Here is a 25,357-nt window from a genome sequence, read left to right as displayed (position 1 = left end):
GCAATTAGACCGCTAATAAGGAGACGACGAGTCGGTCCCAGATATATTAAACGACATTCCAAAAACGAGAAGGGGCATGTTTTGAAAAGTAGCAAGCAGCAGAGACAGAGTTGAGGTTCAAGAAGAGGGCACTCTCTTCCTGTCAAGCTGTAGGTCAATTTCTTCTTGTTTTCTATCAAATGGCGAGTCATCTGCCTATAGTGCAATTCGAAGACAAAATAATGAAAACCGTGGAAGATAATGCTGTGGTAGTGATAATTGGAGAGACTGGTTCAGGAAAGAGTACTCAACTCTCTCAGATGCTTCACCGCAGAGGCTACACCAAATCCGGAATTATTGCCGTCACTCAGCCCCGTCGAGTCGCCGCCGTCTCCGTTGCAAGGTCTCAACAACAGCTTCCAACAAACTTCTTCGTGTGTTTGCTAACTTTGTTGCTGCTGACTAAACTTGTACGTATGGTTCTTTAACAGACGCGTTGCGCAGGAGCTCGGCGTTACTCTTGGGGAGGAAGTGGGTTATGCCATTCGATTTGAAGACAGAACTTCAGATTTGACCCGGATCAAGTAATGGAGCTCAATCCTACTATATATATTTTTTAATTTCTTCGTTTGTCATGTCTTATTAATTATAGCACGGTGAACTGCGCAGGTACCTTACTGATGGAGTGCTCCTTCGCGAATGTCTGTCTAACCCGGAGCTTAATCAGTATTCAGTGATCATATTGGATGAAGCTCATGAGAGGAGTTTGAACACGTAAGGAAGGCCTTTGAAATATGCTTTGTTTGGTAATATTGCTTCTTCTTCTTCTTTTTTTTTTTTTTAATCATATGTCCACTATGTTTATCAACTGATCCTCCCTCAGGGATATTTTGATGGGACTGGTGAAACGTTTGGTTAAAATGCGTGCCTCCAAATTGAAGGTTCTCATCACTTCAGCTACTCTCGATGGTGAAAAAGTATCAGAATTCTTTTCGGACTGCCCTGTATTGAATGTCCCTGGAAAGTTATACCCGGTGGAAATATTGTACAGTGAGGAGCGTCCTAAAAGCTATATCGAGTCTTCTTTCAGAACAGCTATGGGTATGAAAAGACAATATTCCTTTGTGTTTGGCTTCAATTAATGCCATGTTTCATTCCCCTAGAGATTCCTACTATACATCCCCATCATTTAATATTCATCCATAGTACATAGTGGGAAATCGTTAAATGGACATGTTTCTGGTGTTATTCATCCAAAAATATCTCCTTCTTTTTGCCAATTCTATAAACAAACTGGGTATTAATTAGGTAGCTGCAGCCGATATGGATTAATTAGGTAATTGCAGCCGATATAGGTCCAGGATTGACATTTATAGAGTGTAAGTTTAAACAATCTTGGCACTGATTTTGATTGAAATTTTGTTCAAATAGAAAAAATGAGCATATGTCAAGAATTTGTAGCTATTCTTCCACTCGTTTCCAGATGCTTATCATTCAACACCACCAATCAGGTTTTCAATCTTTATTGTGCTCTGTTTTGCTACAGTATAAATTAACTTTAACATCTCTTGCGCCTTAATATAGGATGTCAATAATACAAATTTAAATTACAAAGTGGGTTGCAATCTTCTGTTCACTGTTCAGAGTACTAAAGGAATTTTAAGCTACCTTCAATGAAAAGTTTCAGTTGCCATCTTAATTAGGGTGAAATTGAGGGTATTTTCATTTTCAGTGCTTATTTTGTTATTTTCGTATTCAATTAGCTGTAGACATTATACTGCATCCAGCACTGCCGTTCTGAAGCTCAGATACAGGGGTGTTGTCATTGGTTGACAGCAGCATTAAGTTAGTTACATCTTATCTGACATGGATCAAACAATGAAGGAAATGAATAACTGACCCTAAATGTATTGGGATTGGGATCTAATTGATTTGCGTAAATCTGCAGTAAAGTTGTTTGGGTAGATAAGTAGGTGGGTAGAATTTGTTTTTAGCTGTCCGCTTTGTTTTCTGCTGGCAGCTAATGTTTCCAATATCTACATATACTATATAGGAAATGACAGTGATGTATTTTTTGAGTGCTTCTTGCTAAATACATCTGAAATACCTCACATTCCTAGTAACCATACGCTCCTCTCTGGTTTCAATATATTGAAAAGGGCAGTGACTTGCAATGTTTTGTGAATTATATTTTTTGTTTGATAAGTTAGCTTGTTGATGAGGTTTTTCTGCCAATTGTTCCTCTCAGATATACATGTTCGGGAACCAGAAGGTGATGTCTTAATTTTCATGACCGGACAGGTGATGTTGAATTCGGCTCTACCCTTCTGCTTTGATGATTAAAATTTTTGTGTTGCTATTGATTGTAAAAAGTCACTTTTGGCCTTGTGCAGGATGATATAGATAAATTGGTTTCAAAGTTGGAGGATAGAGTTCAAAGCCTAGAGGAAGGCTCCTGCATGGATGCAATTATCCTTCCACTTCATGGTTCTTTACCACCTGAACTGCAGGCAGGTCTTTCATTTTTGCTTTTTGTCCACAAATGAAACCAAGTAGGCTTATTTATTGAACTCTATGCCTGCAATCGTCGGGATCCCTTTTGGGATCATTCCATTTCATATTGATACCTTTCAGATTTTTGTCTGTCTTTGAACTAAAATTTTGAGTCTTTCACACCGTTTAATCAAGCGAAAAAGAAACTAATGAATTAACAAACCTAACAGGAATCTTACCCAGCATTTCCTGTTGGTCTTGTGTGGTAGAAATAATCCCAAAGTGCATATCTTCCTTTTGAGATGTCATTGTCTTCTCATTCTCACTTACATGCACAACTTTCTCTCTCAACTATTTGAAAGTCAGGCTGGAGTCCATTTTAATTTCTTGAGATGTAGATCACGGGGCTTAAAATCTCATTATACTTTTGTGTTTGACAGCCATGTGTTTCCCATGACTCTTCAGGTGCGTGTATTTAGCCCTCCACCTCCAAACTGTAGGCGATTTATCGTTGCAACAAATATTGCTGAAACTTCTTTGACTGTTGATGGCGTTGTGTAAGGACAATCAGACACTTATCATGTACAAGTGCCTTTTGTTGTAGTTGTATTCTTTATGCAATTTGTGCATGTTTATTTTGTTTAATGCAATTTTCATGTCAAGATTGTTGTTCTTTCACTGATTCATTTGCCTTCTTTACTCTAATCTGTTATTTTGGTTGCAAATTATGTTTCAATGACAGATACGTTATTGATTCTGGATATGTAAAGCAACGGCAATACAACCCGTCAACCGGCATGTATTCTCTTGATATTGTTCCAATTAGCAAGTAAGCAGTCTAATTGAATTTTATTTATTTATTTTTTACCTTATACTTGAAAATATTGTACTCTTTTGTTTTTCATGCTTGAGTCAGTCTTGTTTCTAACGACAAAATCTTGTTCTGAGGCTCTCTTTCTCCCATTGTGCAATACAATTTTATTTGTGTTAAATGGTGGTCATTGAGATCGATGAGAAGGTAAAGAAGAGATTTGTTCTGCCAGCCTCACTCAATGTCATATATCTGAGCAAATGCATTTTGCAATAAATTTGTTTACTCAAATTGGTAACTATGGTTTTGCATTCTTACTGTTTCCTTTTTTCTTTTTCTTTATTTGTCTTTGTTTGCTTTTAACTATATCCAAAGAAGTTGGGGATGAATTGGAAAAATGTATCTAGAAACCTTTTTTGTTACAAGACCATGCTTGTCATTATCAACAAAGCTGTGTTCTTACAACAACCTCTTGTCATCATTCTTCATTTTATGTTTTGAGACATACATTACATGACCACTAAGCTGACACAAAGTGTTTATATAAGTGTTCTGGTTATTACTTAGTAGATTCTCAATCTTTTTATAGGCACGCTTGTGCCATGAGAAATTGGATTCAGAGTATTCTGGGCACCTGATTCCCATATTTTGCAGGGAATGCTTATTTTTAGTGTTAGGTATGGCTAATAAGTTGAAAATCATCTATTTTTTGTGTCTGTATATGCCGCTTAAAAGCAGCAATATTACCATAGTTCTATTACATTAGTGCTTCTGTGCAATGGATTTAAGCCTGCATTTCATCACTGACCAGCTATACAGCGAGAAAAGTACCTAAGGGTTTCTCCACCCCTTCTCTGGGATTTTTTTTCCCATATTATTTTATTTACTTCCAAAAGAAAAGGAACAAAGTTATTGAGATATCATAGCACCCATGCTTCACTTTACCCTCCCAGTTATCTTTTTGTAAATACTAAGGGTTGTTTGGTAAAGTGTTTCAAGTGCTTCTGGGTTGAAAAACCAACAAATTGATGTTTTTTGGGTGCTTCTGGATGGTTTTGATATGAAGATGTCAAATGCATGATGCTTTTTCCTCCCAAAAGACTTTTGCAAACGTACTGGAGACGCATCACCAAACATACCAATTCTGCAAATATTTTTCCTTTGGCAATAAGGTAACTTTTCTGGCTTACTTGATTGCAGAGTGCAGGCAAATCAGCGTGCAGGACGAGCTGGAAGAACACGACCTGGAAAGTGCTATCGGCTATATTCCTCTGAGGTTTACCAAGAAGAATTGCTTGATGTAACAGTTCCTGAAATACAGCGGTCTTCTCTTGCTGGGAGTGTTCTTTACTTGAAATCATTAGATCTGCCAGATATTGACATTCTCAAGTTTGATTTTCTCGATCCCCCTTCATGTAAGCAATTAACATGTTCCTGGTCTAAAATCCGAGTTCTCAACCAACATCTATATCTCCTCTCCCTTCTGCTAAGAAAAAACTAGACCCTAGAGAGCATAAGTGAACCATTTGTGTTTTCTTCTATATAGTATATGAAACCTAAATCTGATTATCTTTGTTTCAGTTGAGTCACTAGAAGATGCTTTAAAGCAACTATATCTCATTGATGCCATAGACGATACTGGTTTGATCACAAGTGTTGGACAAACGATGGCTGGTAATGGATTTTAATCCCTCTCATTATTTGCTCCTATTCACTAAATTCGTGAGTGTGCCCATAATTTAGAGTGCTTTATTGGGGTTTTGTCAAATTTGCTTTGAAAAGTTGAACCAATATCAGTTGCTCTAATGCATCACAGCCTTCCATCTTTTCTGTTATATCCATTTTTTTCCATTCCAGTGAGTATTGCCTTAATCTTCTTGCTATCAACAGCTGCCTACTCATCATCTTATTAGACCTTCTCTTGTTTGAGTGAACTATATTTGTCATATCACTTGCCATCTTGTGGTGGTGGTCAGGGTCCACTTATTAGTGGTAGTGTTTACTTTATCCACATGCAGTTATTTGGAAAGGATTGAATCTCCTCCCATCAACTACAAACTGAATAGCTTTGGAGTTAATTCTTGGTCTTATTGAAGTTCTGGTGGGAAATCTGCAAATTGTATTTTTCGTTTTCTTTTTTTACAAGTTACAGTTATGTAAGAGTAGAAAAGGAAAGACTTTCAGAACTACCAACACAAATTTCCACACAACCAGTGTCTTGATGCCCAATTACCATGAGCATCCACAACAAAAATGTTGGAATATCTACCGCCATTAGTTCCATAAACTTCTAATGCTAGCTAATCCTTCTATTTTTCTTGACTTCTAATGCTCACTCATCAGCAAAAATCTTGTTATTCTAAGCAGTTTTAAAATTTTGCATGCTTTTGATATCTATAAAATAAAATTTTATGTCACAAGTTTGCTGACAATATTATCTTCTTTTGACTCAGAACTTCCACTAGAACCCTCACTTTCAAGAACCTTGATGGAGGCAAATGAGAATGGTTGCTTATCCCAGGCTTTGACTGTTGCAGCCATGTTGTCAGCGGAAACCACGTTACTTGCGGGACAAAGGTTAGTTTGTATCTATGCACTAGATGGTCCTTTTTGGCTTTTTCGAAGCTGTTATTATTTCAAATCATGTCTTTTATTTTGGAATTGACTAATGTCAGTATAGGTAACATCTCAACTTTGCGAAGCCAAAAAAAATAGAGAAAAGGAAAAGGAAAAGCTAAATGAGTAAAATAATATAGCTGCTGCCTATATTCCTTTATATGTTTATTTGCTTGTCTCCTGATCTTTTGTTGAGCTGCATGTTTTGTGACCCCATTGCCTTCTGCATTTTTTGTGCTACTAATAACCTAAATTATGCTTGTCTTTCTTATTCCTACTTTGAGATATTATCTTGGATCACTAAAGATGCTGGATCCTAATATCAGTGATCTGAATCTAAAAATTGTTTGAGAACCATGTGCCAATGCTAATTTGTTTAACTAAAGGAACACCGCTTGTGGATAGTTATAGGTTTCTGTTGGTGTCTAGAAAAGTCAAGATGTTAATAATTTTTCCACATGCTAAACAGTTACTCGAATCAACATTCAACGCTGGGTGTGGCACCTATCTGTGCTTTTCTGATGCTAAAAAAAAGAGTATTTTCTGTATTCAAACTTTGCCTTCTTAAATACCTAAACTATTGAAGGCTGAAAACCGGCATTGATAATTAATTGATCCACTTTAATTAACTGCAGATTGAACTTGAACCTTTGACTCACAGTAATGATGTGTGTCTGTGTGTGGCTTTTGACTCACAGTAATGATGTGTATATATGCGCCTTTGACTCACAGTAATAAAGTGTACATACACCTCAAAGCTTAATTAAGGTTTTGACTCTGCAGTAGCAAGAGTAATGAAAAGAAGAGGAAACACCCTCCCCCCGACCTTCCTGATGGTTCTGGTTATGGTGATCATGTTCAGTTGCTACAGATTTTTGAGCAATGGGATCAAAACGAATTTGATATTGGCTGGTGCAAAGACAAAGGTTTGCAGGTAATTTTTTCTTCTGCTTGTAAAAGCTTATATTTTGACCAACTTCCAAATCATCTTTGCTAGACTAAGGTTAAGTCATACTATTACATGTTTTCCTATCTGATAAAAAGTTACTTCTAAATCAAGTGTGTTTTTTCAAGTATTTATTTCTTTTATTGGGCTGAAAGGCAGAGGAATATGCACTGTCTGTGCTACAGATTATTCATATCTGCCCTCATTTTCTTGCAAATGCCTGGGCCTTTTGGCAGTAAAAAGAAGCCAAGGCACCTAGTTTTTTGCAGAATTCATTTATAGATACCAGCAAACTCAGTCTGGTATTTAGCTTTAATAATGTATGTGGTTTACAATCTGTAGGTGCGAGGGATGATGTTTGTCAAAGATGTGCGAAGACAGTTGTCCCAGTTAATGCAAAAAATAGCAAAGGGTTAGTAATTCTATTTTTAGGAACATTGACACCTATATTGTGATATGGTATCATACAGATATTTTTTCAAAATAGATCCTTTATTTCACATGTCTAAATCGCCTTCATTGGCAAGATGTCATTTTCATGTTTAGTTTTGTTGTCCAGTAACATTGAAATTGTTGGGGGCATAGTTATAGATGTTCTGCTGGTTGCTGGCTTTTCTTTTTAGAGGAACTAATTTATTTTTTCCTTCATATTTATAGCAACTCAATTTCTTAGCTCAATATTGAATTGAAGATGATTGACCTCCTGTAAAATAAGTCCTTCAGTGTAAGGTGGAAAGGCTATCAGATGGGAGAACAATGCAAAATAAACACAAGGAATTTTGTAAGAGACAAATTAGCTAGGCAAGTACCTCCCATGCCCAATGCTCCATGAGAAGTGCAGGCCTGCAATACCTTAGCAAACTGCCTTGCCTATTGGCATTTGAGGTTCTAACAGTGTGCCTTGACCTGGTACCTCAGCAAGCACGTTGTGACATCACTGGTGTTGACACTTCAAATACAGTCACAGAACATGTTTGGTATTTAGTGAGGACAATTTGACATGAAGTGATATGGTAACTGGTAAGAAAATTTGGGGCTTCATAAATGTGGAGATGGAGATACAGAAGGAAACAAACAAGCACAAATACAAGTGCAAAGTAGTCAAGTTCATAGCAAATGTTAAAAAGGAAGAGGCTGATTCCAGAGGAAACAAAGGATGAGATTGAAGGCTATGAATCTAGTGATGGAGGAGAGGAGAGAATGGATGTTGATGATGATGATGCAGTGGATGCTGATGAAATTAACCCCTTGGGGTTTTGCCTTCCCTTGAAAACCACCAATTAGCAGCCACATTCGGGATTAACCACAACTCTCTACCCTACCCTGCACTTCATATGATATTGATGTGGTGATATTTAAATAGTGTTTGTGGTGTGATATTAAAATGAATTTTGTTCACTTCATAATGGGTTTACAAGGATGACAGTGTTAAACTTTTATGTTGAACAAATGCTTTTATTTGATGATGATATTAGTGTTTCTGTAGTTGCTTAATTACTTTCTAGTGCGCGTGTGAACATCTATAAAGTCTGTCTATATATACATATCAGTAAACTAGCTCCTAGCTTCATCCTGGTGAGAGTCCAGGCTGGCACATTTTGTGATGAAGCATTTAGCAACCTAAAGTGCCTTGCACTTTTAACCACACTGTAGTTGCCTACATTCTTAATCATCTTATGTATTTTTAGCACAAGTTAAACACAAATGAACTTGATCATTCTTCATCTGTGTGGAGTAAGAGAACGTGTGTAAGATCTTCTGCATTTTACACTTTGAATTTTCTGTCTAGTTAGTTGGGAGGTATTCTTCCATGTACATTTTTCTGCTTCACTATCCTAATGGATTATGTTTATGCTGTGTGTGTGTATTTTGAACTGAAATTGTGTTTATGTGGAAGCAGGGTCATTAAATGTACGAACAATTGAAAGATATAAAGAAAGACAACGGGATTACAAGAATTTGAGGAAGGCTTTGTGTGTTGGCTATGCAAATAAGCTTGCCGAGAGAATGGTACAACACAATGGCTATAGAACTATAGGTTTCAAGCCACAACTAGTTCAGGTATTGAAGCTCTTATATGGTAGTTATTATATTCTGAATCCCAGCTGTTGTTCATATGGGCATAATAATGAATTTGGTCAATTTGATTCCACATGTTGCATGACTGAACTTCAGAGTTTAGTGCAATCATGTTTGATAACCTTGTGTTTAATTCATGAAAAGAGATTTATAAAAGCTTTATTTGGTTTATGTTAAAAGGAGAAGAAAGGTGAATTGTTGGTTGAGGCATTTGGTACGAAACTAAAGGTCCTCATGATAAATAAAAAGAAAAAGAAACAGAAACTGAAGGTCCTAAGTTCCTCTCTTTCGAGATATAGATACATGTTTTTTGCGACAATTGCATGTGTATTCTGAAAAAGGAAAAAAACAACATTGAATTGATAACAGTAAAGTTGATCTGTAAATTTATTTATATCACATCTACTATTTGTGATATTTAAAGTCAGCTTCCATTTCAACTGAAAATTGTGGTTTCAGGTGCATCCATCCTCCACTCTGAAAACAGATGAAGATGGAATGTTTCCAAACTACGTTGTGTATCATGAACTCATTGCCACCTCCCGTCCATTTATGCGCAATGTATGTGCTGTAGAGATGCCATGGGTCAACCCCATTTTGAAGAAGCTTGAGAAACTGAATATCGACAAGCTAAGGTAAATTTGATAAATATGCAATTTTTATAATAAGAGGGTGGGCGTAGTTCTAGTTCCAACCTCATTCTCCAATTAAAATATCCCTATATCGTTTCCTTTCATTTTTTATTTTCCTTTCTCCAATCTGAGATCTATGGATCACAGACAGTATCTCCCCATGGCCTTTCACCATAAGCCAGGAAAAGATAATTCTTATCTGGTCTCCTTCAACCCCTCTTTCTTAGTAAGATTGCTAGTTTTGTTTTACCAATCCCTCAAGCCAGCAAGCAAGGACAGAAGACAATAGTGGTGACAATATTGAGTTATTATTTATTTATTTTGCAGTGGGGGATCTGGTCATAGTATTAGAGAGGAAAGTGAGACAAAGGTCTCCTCCTTGCCAAAGAAAGAGGAGGCTGTTACTGGAGTTCCAGATGACCGTGAAAGTAGAATTCAGGCAGCTAGGGATCGCTTTCTTGCTCGTAAAGGAAAGAAATGAGCTAAGCAATGCAGATAGAGTAGGATTGGCATAAAATACTGCTCCTGGGTTCTCCCCGTCGGTTGTGTGGGGCCTGCCAAATGAAAATACTGTTGGGGACACATCAGGTCAGTGACTCCCCCTCACCCTCCCTCTCATTTTCAGCGGCCTCCTGTCAACATTTTCAGATTTATGGTCAACAGGCCCTTGGAGATGAGATACTGCACGCTTACAAAGTGGAGTTATGCACCACTGACCCGTTATTTTGGTCTTCAAGACCCATGCTATTCAGTGTCGTGGCTTAAATACTGTGTCAGCCATTTTTGTGTTCCTCATCCGTTCACAATATCACCACTGAGGAAGTTTCTAGTGGTTCTCTAGAAGCAGTTATAAATCTTGAAATTTGAGATTCAAACTACTTGCATGTTGTGTTTAATTTCTAATAATAGAAATTCAAAGCTGAAAGAGACCTAGTTCCATCCATTATTATAATTTATATAATTACAATTACAAAATTATTCATCCCCACCCCCCCCTAAAAAAAAACAAAAAACAAAAGAAACCTAATAATATTTCTTTAGAGGCTCAAGAATTATTGGGAGAAAAAATTGATTAAATCAACTATATTATATTCGATTAAACGTTGAGAATTTTTAAAATGTATTGATTTCAAAATCATGGAGTTATTTAAGTTTCAGAACAACATTCCATCAACAACATTACCATCTCAATCAGGACACGCATAAACGACATATGTTTCCATCCATGCCGGTTGGTGCTTGGGATAAGAGGGTGTTTGGATAAATAATAGACATTGTTTTTAAATTTCTATTTTTTTTATTAATAAAAAAATTTAAAACATCTAAAAATATAAAAAAATAATTTGAAGCAAAATAAAAAAAATTAAAAATTTTAAAAATATGGTTGAAGTGCACCCCAGGCTAGTTTTTTCCATTATAATAGTGTGTTAGAAATATGCCATTTTTTCTAATCATGGAAATGGAGGTAGAAACTAAATTAATGCCCCTGAAGTTTTTTTTTTTATTATTATTATTATTTCTTTGAGCATGTGAGACTGATGAACACAATTACTTTTTTTATTTATTAGCAATTATAGAAGTTGCCCTGCCAGCTAGGAGATGAGGCTCACAACTGGGTCATTGAATCAAGCACAAGAGGTTGGATTACCAATAAGAGTTCATTAAATGGTCACTTTCAAACAGTCTGGATATCAAGGAAAGCGATCTTCTACTATTAGTTATGATAAGCATGGATTTCATGTGTGTTTAAAAGTAAAATAATAATTATTTTTTAAAAATTATTTTTAATATTAATACATTAAAATTATTTAAAAATACTAAAAAGTTATTAATTTAAAGCAAATAAAAAATAAAAAAATATTTTTTTAAAAAAACAATCTTTTAAAATACAAAAATAAACAATAAGTAACGGATATATTAAAATTATTTGAAAATACTAAAAAGTTATTAATTTAAAGCAAATAAAAAATAAAAAATATTTTTAAAATACAAAAATAAACAGTAAGTAACGGACATATTAAAATTATTTGAAAATACTAAAAAATTATTAATTTAAAACAAATAAAAAATAAAAAATAACTTTTTTTAAAAAAATACTTTTAAAATATAAAAATAAACAGTAAGTAACAGAAACATTAAAATTATTTAAAAATAAAAAAAGATTTACTAACATAAAATAAAAAAAAAATAAATATATAATTTTTATAAAAAATATTTTTAAAATACAAAAACAACTCTTAACCAAACAAATTATACGTTTGTCGTGATACCAAAGTCGAAGATCTCATGATTAATTATTTTCGTGTTCCACGTGCAAGTTATGCCCATGGTCTTAACTCTTGATTAAGTTATTGCAGGCAAGTAGTCAAGTAGAGCAAAGTTCATGTGGAAGTGTGAAACAAGTGTTGGGAGGAGCACACCTACGCGCTGTTGATTGCTTGAAGAGGAGGAAGGGTATCAGACCAATCATCTTCCACCATCACTAATTTGAGAAGCTTGGTGTTTTTAAGTATATAATAGCACATCGTGTTCTATATTTAATTCGTGGTAATCAGGTTTTTTTAAAAAAAAATATAGGTATTCGAGTCAGCTTGCGCGTACATCGACTAATCCCACGAGCTCTGAAGTTAATGACCATGTAAGCCTCCAGTGACCATCATATGAGCAACCACATGGCTCGAATCTGAGACTACAGAAAAAACAAACTTCTTGATCCAAGCTCTTACCATTTTGCCACCACCTATCAGGTTTTAAAGTATAGTTTGAATGCCATACATTGCCTGAAAATCGATGCGCGCGTGTGTGTAATAATTAATCTATCACGAGACATATTCTGCTGGGCAATGCCGCATTGGGCGCCAAGAAAGAGAGAATCACACGGCACTACCCAACTGAAACCTAACCCTTTTACTATTTTATTCAATAAATAATTATATATAACTTAACCCTACTTGACATCTCTCATGATCTAACTCTATAAACTTTTAATTAAGCTTCATAAATCCCTCTTCTAAGCTTTGACCATATAAACCCGGTCCATGTCATGTCAAAATAATTTTTACTTGCTTTATTTTGTTTTTCTACTATCTATTTCCACTTTCAAGTTTGAACGGATGTGTATATATATATATATATAAAAGTTTATAGATATTAATTTGCTTGACTTCTCACGCAAAATGTTTGCCAATTTAAAAGTGTGATTGCGGTTGTTTTTTAAAGTGTTTTTTATGTTGAAATGCATCAAAATAGTATTTTTTTTATTTTTTAAATATTATTTTTGAAATCAGCGCATCAAAAAGATCCAAAACACAAAAACAAATTAATTTTTAGCAATTTTTTTTAATTTTTGTAGAACGCGGTTTGTACTGTGTTTCCAAATGGTGTATTTTTTTAAAAAAATCTTAATTTATTAATTTACTAATCCATATTCCCAAACGGTGCCTATATTTCTTGTTCTGCAAAACCCTAATAAATCTTAATTTATTTATTAATCCATGTTGATTTCACACTATGCTGATTGGTTTCTTCTAAATCTTGCTCGATGTATATATGAAAACAAAGTTCTCCATTTATTGACATTAACAAGTGCCTTAGGACTTTAATTATTTGTAGATTTTATTTCATGATAATTAGAAAATAAGTGAAAAACATCTATTATTTCTCAAACCGGACGGACAAAAGGAAACCTAGCAGACAATGGCTTATAGCTTATTTTATTTTATTTTTCGAGCTTTCTTTTTTTTAAAAAAATAATGAGAAATGTGTTTGGTAATATTTTAAAACTGTTTTGAAAATTATTTGAAAGCATAAAAACCGACAAATAAAGCTTTTGAGACTCTTAAATATTATATAAAATTTTAAAAAAACCAAATAATTTCTTATAACCATAATAATTAATAACAGCCACAAGCAACATGCAAAAGCCACCACATCAAAAAAGCTATACCTTTCTCAAGCATATCCCAAAGAGAAAAGTACTAGCATTTCATAGCATACCAAAACTAGAAAAAGAAAGGGAAAGAGAAAGGTGCAGTCATCTTATCCGGGTATCCTCACAATCTTTTAAAGGATAAGACTAGTGTCGTTTGAGGTAAATGCGCTTCGTAAAAATTAAACTTGTATTCTTATTTTTACAGAGATATAACAGTGTCTTAACCATTAAACCAACACTTTACTTGTCGTTGATATATATATATATATATATATATATATAAAGGAAAAAAGAAAACAAAGATAACAATCCTCGTAAATTTTCTTTCCTTTTCTTTTTTAATATATACTTTTAAAATTTATATTTCTCATGTGTGAATTTTTCTTTTGCTTACTTAACCTCCTTTTTTAATATATCTTTTTTGAAATATTTTTCAAATAATATTTCTCATCTTTGAATTTTTTTTCTTATTTAACTTTTTTTGACAAGGAATTTTTTGAATTTTTTTATGTGTATTTAATTTTTAAAGATATTATTCTTATTCATCTATATATTTTTTTATTATATATAGATGAAATTTATTCTTGAAAATAAAAAGATATTTATTTTCAAATAATTTTTTTAATATGTGTAGTATTACATTATATTCTTTTTCTTTTTCTTTTATTTAATTGATCAATGTGCATGTCTATTGCTATTATTATATGGTTGAATAAAAACATAAATTTAATAAATACAATCAAATAAATATTTCATCTTACGAGATTAAATATTTTAATCATCACATGTAACTTAATTTTTTTTAGTTTTTATTTAACACATAATTTTTAATTTATTCAAGTACATGTATATATAAATTTTTTATTTATATTTAGAATTTTTTTATCTAAAAAACATGTGGCTATATATATATATATATATATAGTAAGTCCTGAGATTCTGCAGTATTATACTATTTGTTCTGCTTGTAAAGTCCTATCAGAAATTGACTTGGAAGCCTCTCACACTCCAGCTACATCATTGGCACGTGTCTCCACGCTCAATTAACTGAGTCTGGGAGTGTGCATCTCAACTTCATCTTCACAAACATTATTAATGAAGACATCCTAGGATAGAAAGAAAGGAACCATAGTACGTAGTAGACCTTATAATTAAAGACTGGCTCTCTCACTCGGACACTTACTCAGTCCACGCAGTTTATACAGGCAGAAATCTCTCCTTCCCTCCCTGTCTCAGGCAGGGCAGCTCCATCGGTTCTTCCAGCACCAAGCAACATCATTTTTTTGCCTTATTAGTTGTCTGTCAACTTTCTTTTCATCACTATGTATGCAGTGAAACAGGTATATTCTCCTTTCAAACCAGAGCTCACTTTCCGGCGATCTACAGCGGCATCCAGGACCTGGAAACATGGGTTTTTCTGGCAAACCTGGGTTCCATCTGGATCAAAGGTCATTTGTACGCCCGGTTCCATCCGGGCAGTGATAAGCAATGATGACAAGGCTCTGGAGCAACCTAATAAGGAAACTGATAATAAAGAAGTCAATGGGACTGTGTTATCGAGTACTAGTGATAAATTAGGGAGAGGAGGGATAGATGTGAGGGCAGTGATCACTATAAGAAAGAAGATGAAAGAGAAGATCAATGAAAAGATTGAGGATCAATGGGAATATTTCATTAATGGGATTGGTAGAGGGATCTCGATTCAACTTGTCAGTGAGGAGATTGATCCTGGTAATTGGTAGTACATATTCTATTACTTGAAAGAACTCCTTTTTTTTTGTGATTTTTGTTTGTTTTAATGTTATTTGTGTGCTAAAAAGTTAAAAGCTTGGATATTTTTGAAATGCAAGTACATGAGCTGTGGGATTCTGGGGTGCATTTCAAACTTTGCTTTGCAGTTTCATTACATCGCTACAGATCTTGAGTTGAAGTACTGTTTTTGGGATTTTTTTAATGCTGAGTGGTTGTTACTTATTTTTAGTGAATAGTGATCAAAGCTTCTTTCTTTATTTTTTTTATTCATATGGTTAGACAAAGCAAAAAAGCCTGTCTGTGTAACTAAAGGACAGATCATGATCTGTTTTTTTTTCTTTGTTTTATTAGATTTGGGTACACAAGGATTTATGACCATGTTATAATATGTCATGTTTTTAACTTTCTTAATGTTTGTGGCTTTGTTGTTCTTGCAGAAACCAATTCAGGGAAGAGTGTAAGGGCATTTGTGAGGGGGTGGTTACCAAAGCCATCAAATAACGAGCATATCTTTGAATATGCAGCTGATTTTACTGTTCCCTTCGATTTTGGGAATCCTGGAGCAATTCTTGTTTCCAATCTTCATGGCAAGGAGGTATACTTGATGGAGATTGTAGTTCATGGTTTTGATGAAGGTCCCATTTTCTTCCCTGCAAATACATGGATTCATTCGTGCAAAGATAACCCTGATGACAGAATTATCTTCAGAAATCAAGTGAGTGTTGTTTACCAGGGTTTTTTTTCTCTCTACTAAATTTTTATGTTTCATTCTGCTTACGCGATGTGCACGTTGTTGTGTACAGGCATATCTACCATCACAAACACCACCTGGTATTAAAGATCTACGGCGCGAGGACTTGCTCAGCCTTCGTGGTAATGGAAAGGGCAAGAGAAAGCCTCATGATAGAATTTATGATTATGCTCTTTATAATGATTTGGGTAATCCTGACAAGGATGAAGAACTTGCTAGACCGGCCCTGGGCTGTGAAAAGTGGCCTTATCCTAGGCGCTGTAGAACTGGTAGATCTCCAACCAAGAAAGGTATAATGTTCTCCTGAGAATTTCATTTGAACAACTTCCTGACATTTTTTCAATGCTATTCTGATTGGTTATGCATTGCCTTGAATGAATTGATTTAGATCCGAATTGTGAAACTCGAGTTGAAAAACCACATCCAGTGTATGTGCCTAGAGATGAAACTTTCGAGGAGATCAAGCAAAACACGTTCTCTACTGGAAGGTTGAAAGCTCTGCTTCACAATCTTATTCCAGCAATTTCTGCAACATTGTCTAGTTCAGACATTCCCTTCACGTGCTTCTCCGATATTGATAAGCTATATAATGATGGTTTTGTTTTGAAATCTGACGAGCTAAATGAAATAGCTCAGAATCCCTTTTTGGGAAATCTTATGAAACAGGTTCTTAGCGTTGGTGAAAGGCTGCTGAAATATGAAACCCCAATTGTTATAAAACGTAAGCTCCTTTTCTTCCTCCGTCTTTTCTGCATGCTTTTTTTTATACCACAGCGATTAGGCTGTTATCTTAGAATTACATCTGAAAAGCACTTTGTAGTCTCAAGTCAATTCTATCCTTCTCTTTTTCACCTTGTCTGTTATATCTGCTCAGGAGATAGATTTGCATGGTTGCGTGACAGTGAGTTTGCACGCCAGACTTTGGCTGGGGTGAATCCAGTGAACATTGAGATTTTAAAGGTGGTATTTCAAATCACATGCAACTTGTCACTTTTTACAGGTTGAATTTTTTTTGCCATGTCCCTTATTCTGTGAGCTGTTTGAATTTTACAGGAATTTCCAATTCTCAGCAAACTGGATCCTGCTGTTTATGGCCCTCCGGAATCAGCACTCACAAAGAGATTAATAGAGCAAGAACTTAATGGAATGAGTGTGGAAAAGGTACCTGTATCATGCATTATTCGCTGCATTCCTACTACATTCACAGAAAACTGTTTCCATTGTTCTGAATCTGGAGAAAGAATAAACATGTGGTGATTCATGCCTTTGATTTTCATCTTCTTTTTTCTGGTTGAAATTCCACAAAATTAAAAAAAAAATTGAAACCAGTTTGCGCTGAAAAACTGGATTCCTCTAATTCTGGTTTCTGATACTTAATGATACAGGCAACTGAAGAGAATAGGTTATTTATACTCGATCACCATGATATGCTTTTGCCATTTATGGAGAAGATGAACTCCTTGCCAGGGAGAAAAGCTTATGCATCAAGGACTGTTTTCTTTCATGACCGAGCTAATATGCTAAGGCCAATAGCTATTGAGCTTTCACTTCCTCAATCACCCTCTTCACCTGGAGAAAAACGTGTTTACACTCATGGGCATGATGCCACAACACATTGGATTTGGAAACTAGCCAAAGCTCATGTCTGCTCAAATGATGCTGGTGTCCATCAGCTAGTAAATCACTGGTAGAAGAATGGATTGTACTTGATGAAATTTTAAAAATCAAGGCATGCGCATCTCTTACCTGTGTGTTTTTTTGAATTCTCAGGTTGAGAACTCATGCTTGCATGGAGACTTATATAATTGCAACTCACAGACAGCTTAGTGCAATGCACCCCATTTACAAATTGCTCCATCCTCATATGCGCTATACTCTTGAAATTAATGCAATTGCACGGCAAAGCTTAATAAATGGAGGAGGAATAATTGAGACTTGTTACAGTCCTGGAAAGTATTCCATGGAGATTAGCTCTGCAGCTTACCAGAATATGTGGCGGTTTGACATGGAGGCATTGCCAGCAGATCTTGTTCGCAGGTAAAACTGTAATGCATTTTAATTTCATAAACCCTTTTGTTTTTTCATGCATTTAGTGTATTACTGTTTCTAAACATCACTTGCTGTAATCTTATTGCCAGCTTTCTTGTAGAATATATGATCAAAAAGATGTTACTTGTGATGAAACTTTCAGGGGAATGGCAGTGGAGGATCCTTCAATGCCTTGTGGCGTGAGACTTGTGATAGAAGACTACCCCTATGCTTCAGACGGGCTCCTCATTTGGTCAGCCATAAAAGAATATGTAGAATCTTATGTTGATCACTTCTACTCTGAGCCTAACTTTGTCAAGTCTGATATTGAGCTCCAAACCTGGTGGGATGAGATAAAAAATAAAGGTCATTTTGACAAGAGGAACGAGCCATGGTGGCCTAAACTCAATACCAAAGAAGATTTATCTGGCATACTTACAACAATAATCTGGATTGCATCAGGGCAGCATGCTGCTATAAATTTTGGGCAGTACCCCTTTGGAGGGTACGTGCCTAATCGTCCTACCCTCCTGCGAAAACTCATCCCACTAGAAAATGAGCATGATTACGAAAAGTTCATCCGAAATCCTCAGCTCACTTTCCTGTCTTCTTTGCCAACTCAACTTCAAGCCACCAAAGTAATGGCTACTCAGGACACTCTTTCTACGCACTCCCCAGATGAAGAGTACTTGGGTCAGGTGAGCCATTTGCACAGCCATTGGATAAATGACCATGACATAGTAGAGTTGTTCAACAGATTTTCTGCTCGATTGGAGGAGATTGAAGAGATAATACATTTAAGAAACAAGGATGTCCGCCTTAAGAACAGAAGTGGTGCAGGTGTTCCGCCATATGAACTGCTCCTTCCCACTTCAGGCCCTGGAGTAACGGGTCGAGGAATCCCCAATAGCATTTCTATCTAAAAGGTTAGCCTGGTTTGAAGTCATTATAGCCTTGGCTTAGCAAATGCCATTTTCTTTCTCGAAGAGCTTGTTTAGTTAGCGTCTGTAATAAAATGTCAAGCATGGAAGCAATTTCTATCGATCCATATTTAGAGCTTTGCAAACATAGGATATGACGTAAAACCAACGAATTAGAAGCTTATGGGATTCATATTTAAAGTTTGAGGACCAATATGTATGTGTGGTATCAATGATTTTAGATGTGCGATGGTCAATTAAAAATGGAAGTTCCTTGCATGCTGAGGGCTTGGTGATGGTACGAATACACTATTATCTGTACAAGGATTTCATCAGAGTTGTTTGTATGTAAATTAATAGGCGATTATGTGCGGAATAGGCTAGGTATTTTTGGATAATTGGAGCTTTTTAGACTTTAAGATGGTAACACTTCAATCCATAACTTTTCAAAACCAGCACAATGATCCTTGATACAATTGCAAGGTTCATCAATTACATAATGAAATTTACAGCTTAGAGGTGGCATTCGATAACGCAAGATTGATTAGTTCCTTTTTCGGCACCTTACCGGTGGCATTCCTAGGTAATGATTCAATGAACATCACTCGTCGTAATCTCTTGTATGGTGCAACCTGCAACAAAATTATTTGGAAGATCAGATGAAAGATAAAACATGAAACAGGGTTTTTAATTCTTCTGGTATCATATCATCGTGTATGAGATTTTAGCGAGCACCTGTCTGGCAACAAAATCCTTGATTTTTGATTCGTCAATAATGCTTCCATTTTGTCTTACCACAAAGGCCACAGGCACTTGACCTGCTTCCTCATCAGGAATCCTGCAATGTACAAGATGAAACTTAAACAGCCCTAGCACAAAAATGATTTTCAAAAGGTAAACTGTAAACCTTGAACATTGTGGTGGTGATAAAAATGAATGGCTTACGGGATTACAGCTGCCTCAATGATATCTGGATTCGATTGGAGCAGATGCTCAAGTTCTGCTGGGGCAACCTGATGCAATCAAAAATTTGCACATGTAGCATACAACTATTGATCAAAGTTATGCGAGTTATAGAGACCAAAAACAGCTTAAATTTATCTTTTGACGTCTGAATTTCATGTGCAGTTGTAATAGTAATGAGCCCAACAGAAAGATAGAGGTATAAACCTGGTAGCCTTTGCATTTGATCAGTTCCTTAATACGATCCACGAAAAACAAGAAGCCTTCATTGTCGATATAACAAAGGTCCCCAGTTCTCAACCATCCTCCGGAATCCAAAGTTGCAGCAGTTGCTTTGTCATCGCCAATGTAACCTACGCTAGAATGATGCAAATTCATGCAAACCAAGGTGAAAACTACATCCTAGTCGACCAGGCCTGATCTCTCGCAATTTCATCCATCACAACAAAATAGACTTAACATTGGTGCTCTGTACATCTAATGCACTAAAACGAATGTATGAGGAAGACGAACGATTACCTTTCATAATAGTGTCTCCTCTAACCCAAAGCTCCCCGGGACTGAAAGGGGGAAGAGAGACACCAGTGTCTGGATCAACAATCTTTGCCTGGCAATTTGATATAAGCTTTCCTGTTGCTCCAATGACTTCACTTTCTTTAGGCCCTACTGTTGCAAATATTCGGGCCGTTGTTTCTGTCAGCCCATATCCCTTCATGTCATTAAGGTTAATCAACAATTAACATCATCAGCATCAGCATAAACTACTGCTCCAATAAGCTCTTAACAAAATAAAAATAAAAATCAACAGCAATATTACAAAATTGTGTTCATTAAGTCATTAATTATCCAATCTCAATTCTTCATGCATATATACTATTCAAAATTCAAATAAAATAATAACAATAATAATAACCTGGGCAATATGCACATTGGGAAACCTTTCCTTGAACAGCTCAAGGACACTTTTCCTTAGAGGAGCTCCCCCACATGCCACCACTTCAAGAGAGCTCAAATCATAGCCATCCATTGCTCCAACATTTTTAACCATCGCCACCACCACCGGTGGTGCCACTGCCACGTGGCTCACCCTATAGTCTTGAATCGCACTCAGCATCGCACTTAAATCAAACCTCCCCATGGACACCAGCGTGTTCCCCATCGCTGCCAATCTTAAACAGTATACAAAACCGTACGCGTGGAAGTATGGCACCGTACACAAAGTGACAGCAGTGATCTTATTCTTCACGCCACGAGTCGCAATAGTAGCAGCCAGCATGGATATGAAGTTCCGGTGTGTCAGCAACACTCCTTTGAATCTCCCTGTTGTCCCCGAGGAGTAGAGAATCGCTGCCGGGTCCGATTGATAAACCCTTACTCGTTCCAATCCATTAACTGTGCCTTGAGTCTGACTCGTCATAAGCGATTCAAACTCTGGCGAGTCGAGGAGGATCGTTTTCTTAACCGAGTAAGGGATTTTGTGAGCAGTCTGTGACGTGACAAAAGCGATGACAGGTTTAGAGAGGTTGGTTTGGTGGAGAATCTCCTGTTCAGAGGAAAGCGGATTTGAAGGGGAGATAACAACGCCGAGAGAGAAGAGAGAGAGGTAGAGGATCGGAATGTGGATAGAGTTTGGAGAGAGAATAAAAGCGGTGTCGCCTTTTTTGAGGCGAAAACGGTTGAGAAGAGAGGAGGCTAGGGTTTCGGTAAAGTGAATGAGTTCAGGGAAGGAAATGCGGCGGCCAGTGACAGCGTCGAGGAGAGCGGTGGTTTGTGGCGGTGAAGGGGAGGAATATAGGAGGAGAGAGATGGCGTATTCGGTGGCGGAAACAGGAGTGGTGATCGGAGGGAGTTCGAGGTGAGGTCTGAGGGAGTGGTAGGTGTTGGTCTTTGAGCAGAAGCCGCTTTTTGGATCGATTAACGTTGCTGGTTGATTCTCCATGTTCAGTTCAAATGAGTGTTTGGTTTGGTTTGGTTGGAGTCGTGGACTGAAGGAGGGTGAGGTGCAATGAAGTTATTAATGGAGGCCTTAATAGTTTATTAATTAATTAATTAGTTAGTTAGTTACAGTGTAGGATTGGAATAAACGACGAGTAGCTAGTGGTCAAACTCAAAGGGAGAGAATCTTTGATTTTGACATTTTATACTGCATATAGCCATCGGGGATAATAATAATAATAATAATAATAATAATCTTAATTCACTCTGCCAGAGACAAGCGGCATTGCCAATTTAAGAACACCTTCAGTGACAAAGAACCGGTACTGGATTTTGACCGGATTATTTAGGTTAATTTATTTAAAAAAATTTAAAATGACATTGTTTTAGTAAAATATAAACAAAAATCAACGAGTCGCAACCGGATTTTTAACCGAGTCTTTCCGGGTCAAGCCAGGTTTTTTCTTCTTCTATTTTTTTTCAACTCGGTCCGGTTCTAGCTCCGGATCGACCTGCCGGACCAGTCCAGGCCAGGTTTTAAAAGTATGTATAGCATCTAGATAGTGTAATTTAGCAGCTTTTTATCTCACGTGACTCTTCAATGGGAAAATGCATTTTAATATTCCATTTTGTATTTTATATAAAATGTGGAAAGAGAGAAATAAAATTTAAGGAGGAAACGTAGTTAAGATTTCCCCTTCATTCTATGGTTTTTCTCTTAAAAAAATAAAATAGAAATGATTGCGATTTATTAGGATGAATTAATCAGAAATTTTTTTATATTATTTTATTAAATACTATGCGAATTTTGATTTGTTTTCCAATAAGGTTACGTTTCAAAGTGAAAAATGACCGTGCCGCCATCATTTTTTTTGTCATGGATCAAGACAAAGCAAAACATGGACCGTTTTCCTCTTGAAACACGGACACAAGAGATTGCATTATCTAAATTGGAGATTTTGACATCTGTAAGCTTTTTGAACAACTTCATGTGCGCCAGCAACAACGTTGTGAGAGAACAAGAGAACCAAGTTTTTAATTCAAACACGCCGTCTGTACCTGAAATTTCCAACCAAACTTGGACTAAACTCTCCAGTATAGCACACTTGCTACAAAAAGTTTCCTAGCAGTTAGCCAGGGGACCATAGCATACCAACTAACCACCTAACCAATTGCCTAAAATGTTACTTCATTTACCAACCTTGTTTTGCCTCATATTTGATTTTGTAGTCCTTGAGATCAACACAAGAGGACCAACAATCATGATGTGGGTTTTATTTTGTTGAGATATAGGTTTGGCGGATTGATTCGAGTTTTTTTTAAGTGATATATGTTTTTTAATTTTATCTTTTAATATTGTGTTGATTGAAAATTAGATTTCATGATTTATTTTAATTTATTTTCTATAAAATTATCGCGATCTCATGACTCGAGTCGCTGGTTTGACAAGTAAAGTTTTTTTTTTGTCTTTTTTAATTTGTATTTTTTCAATTTCGTCATTCAATATTGAGTTGATTATGAATTATAATTTATTTTGGTTTGCTTTTTTAGGTTTTCCCGGTCTTATGACTTGAGTAACGTGTTTTGCAGATTAACCCGGATAGACTCATGTTGTTTTATTGTATTTTTATATTGATTTTTTTTTCAATTTCAACCTTCAAAATGAGTAAATTAAAAATCAGAGTTTATAATTTATTTTAATTTGTTTTCAATTGGGTTATTACAGTCTTATAATCTTGGTTGCGAGTTTGGCAGGTTAATCTAAGTTGACTAGGATTATTTTTTATATACTTTCTACAAGATTATCCTGATCTCATTACCCGGTTCATGAGTTTGGAAGGTTAACTCAAGTCAATTTTTATTTATTTCTTAATCTATTTTTTTTCAATTTCATCCTTCACATTTGATTGATTTGGGATTAAGTTTCATATTTTTTTATATATATTTTTCTTTATATAAAGTTATCTCTATGTCATTACCTGAGTTGACTCAAGCTGTTTTTTATCTTTGTTTTAATTTTATCCTTCACATTTGATTGATTTGGGATTAAGTTTCATAATTTTTTTATATATATATTTTTCTTTCTATAAAGTTATCTACATTGAAATTGTTTATCCCGACTCGGGCGTTAGCTCACATTTTTTATCCTTTTATAGTTTTTTTTTTCAACATTTGATTGATTTAGAATTAGACTTTAATTTTTATTTTTACTTTCTATGAAGTTATATCAATCTCATTACTTTATCACAAGTTTGGATAGTTAACCCGAGTTGATCCAGTTTTTTTTAATTGATATTTTTTCCTAAGCTATATAATTTGTTTCAATTGAGTTATTCTGGTCACACAACCCAAGTTACAGTTTTGACAAGTTAATCCAAATTAACTCGAGTTGTTTGTTTTTTTATCTCATTTTTTAATTGATTTTTTTTCGATTTCATCCTTCAACATTTTTTATTGAAAGTTAGATTTCATATTTAATTTTGATTTATTTTCTATGAAGTATCACAATCTCATGATCTAGCTTGTGCATTTAACAGGTTAACTTGGATTAACCCAAATTAATAGTCAAATTTACTCGAGTTGTTTTTCTTCTCTCTTTTTTTCATTGATTTTTTTTTTCAGATTTTATCCTTCAACATTTTTTTATTGGAAGTTAGATTTCATATTTAATTTTAATTTTTTTTCTATGAAGTATCACAATTTCATAATCTAGCTTACGCATTTAACAGATTAACTTGGATTAACCCAGATTAATCCAATATGTTTACATCTCTAATGTTAAAAAAACATATCTTGAATTATTTTTTAATCGAACTATGTTCTTTATGATTTTCTAAATTGTCTTTAGACTCATCAAGTTAATCAAGTTAACTCCGATCAACCCCCACTCAATTTAAATTGTTTTCTACTAGAAAACATGTTATTAATATCTAAATATTTTTTTACATTAAAAAAATTAATATAACACGTAGCAGCATAGCGTATACAATTATCTAGTACATGACTATAACATTCTTTTTATAACATTAACATCCTACGAGGCACTTGGCAATGATTTAAAACGTTGCAGGTTTAACTTGCAAAAGTTTACACTACAAGAACAGAATCTCTAAGGGATTCAAATATTGTTTAATCCTACCACTGGAGCGAAAGGAAAACAATGAACAACTGCCGCCATGCGATCGCATAGATAAGGACCTCTACTGCTCTCCCATTATCGCTCCCCACTTGTTCTTCCTTTGTTTCTTTAAGACTATTCTAGGCTTTATTTCCCAGTTTAATTAATATGGTTTATTGTTTTTAAATTATTTTTATGGGTTGATATAAAATTTAAAATAAAAAAAATATTATTTTAATACATTACTGAATAAAAAACACTTTAAAAAACAACCGAAACTTCATTTCCAAACAGTTACTAAATATAGATTCCAGTTTACGATTAGTTTGGAGAGATCTTGCAAAGTTCTATTCGCTGCTAATCATTTAAATTTTACTTGCATAAAGATAAATGCAATAGAAAA

At 35.2% G+C, this 25,357-nt stretch overlaps 3 protein-coding genes and 1 long non-coding RNA gene across 7 annotated transcripts; 2 read left to right on the top strand and 2 right to left on the bottom strand.

Annotated features, from left to right (window-relative positions):
• Positions 1 to 67: 67 nt before the first annotated feature.
• On the top strand, positions 68 to 11,142 carry LOC7477037 (probable pre-mRNA-splicing factor ATP-dependent RNA helicase DEAH4). 4 transcript variants are annotated; one of them, XR_002984501.2, is made up of 17 exons: positions 68 to 382; positions 471 to 563; positions 649 to 753; positions 863 to 1,080; positions 2,228 to 2,280; positions 2,373 to 2,489; positions 2,938 to 3,029; positions 3,215 to 3,301; positions 4,484 to 4,698; positions 4,865 to 4,957; positions 5,737 to 5,860; positions 6,683 to 6,833; positions 7,188 to 7,257; positions 8,746 to 8,906; positions 9,384 to 9,559; positions 9,884 to 10,144; positions 11,125 to 11,142. XR_002984501.2 is itself a non-coding variant. In XM_024611357.2 (16 exons), the coding sequence occupies exons 1-16, from the start codon at positions 180 to 182 to the stop codon at positions 10,035 to 10,037; spliced, it is 2,112 nt and encodes a 703-aa protein (XP_024467125.1). In that variant the 5' UTR covers positions 68 to 179; the 3' UTR covers positions 10,038 to 10,499. The 4 variants fall into 4 exon arrangements, 2 of the variants coding, with proteins under 2 accessions (XP_024467125.1, XP_024467126.1); XR_002984500.2 differs by lacking the exon at positions 11,125 to 11,142 and adding an exon at positions 10,220 to 10,499; XM_024611357.2 differs by lacking the exon at positions 11,125 to 11,142 and having other exon boundaries at positions 9,884 to 10,499.
• A 3,438-nt stretch (positions 11,143 to 14,580) lies between these two features.
• Positions 14,581 to 19,217, top strand: LOC7477038 (lipoxygenase 6, chloroplastic). The gene is made up of 9 exons (XM_002314512.4): positions 14,581 to 15,218; positions 15,677 to 15,954; positions 16,043 to 16,280; positions 16,379 to 16,711; positions 16,865 to 16,950; positions 17,044 to 17,151; positions 17,376 to 17,677; positions 17,761 to 18,027; positions 18,182 to 19,217. The coding sequence occupies exons 1-9, from the start codon at positions 14,810 to 14,812 to the stop codon at positions 18,939 to 18,941; spliced, it is 2,781 nt and encodes a 926-aa protein (XP_002314548.3). The 5' UTR covers positions 14,581 to 14,809; the 3' UTR covers positions 18,942 to 19,217.
• Positions 17,138 to 18,603, bottom strand: LOC127905848 (uncharacterized). The gene is made up of 2 exons (XR_008060328.1): positions 18,458 to 18,603; positions 17,138 to 18,358 (listed from the first exon to the last, which is right to left on the bottom strand). It is a non-coding gene; the product is annotated as an uncharacterized LOC127905848 (long non-coding RNA).
• A 142-nt stretch (positions 19,218 to 19,359) lies between the features above and the next one.
• LOC7477039 (4-coumarate--CoA ligase-like 9) lies at positions 19,360 to 21,914 on the bottom strand. The gene is made up of 6 exons (XM_002315587.3): positions 20,815 to 21,914; positions 20,421 to 20,610; positions 20,109 to 20,254; positions 19,884 to 19,951; positions 19,674 to 19,776; positions 19,360 to 19,570 (listed from the first exon to the last, which is right to left on the bottom strand). Exons 1-6 carry the CDS (start codon positions 21,838 to 21,840, stop codon positions 19,445 to 19,447), a joined length of 1,659 nt encoding a protein of 552 aa, XP_002315623.3. The 5' UTR covers positions 21,841 to 21,914; the 3' UTR covers positions 19,360 to 19,444.
• Between the last annotated feature and the right edge of the window lie 3,443 nt (positions 21,915 to 25,357).

The sequence above is a fragment of the Populus trichocarpa genome, chromosome 10 (genome assembly GCF_000002775.5).
Source record: "Populus trichocarpa isolate Nisqually-1 chromosome 10, P.trichocarpa_v4.1, whole genome shotgun sequence".
NCBI classification, from domain to species: Eukaryota; Viridiplantae; Streptophyta; class Magnoliopsida; order Malpighiales; family Salicaceae; genus Populus; species Populus trichocarpa.
The sequence above is the reverse complement of the archived record's forward strand: the minus strand, read 5'-3'. Positions and strand labels throughout refer to the sequence as shown.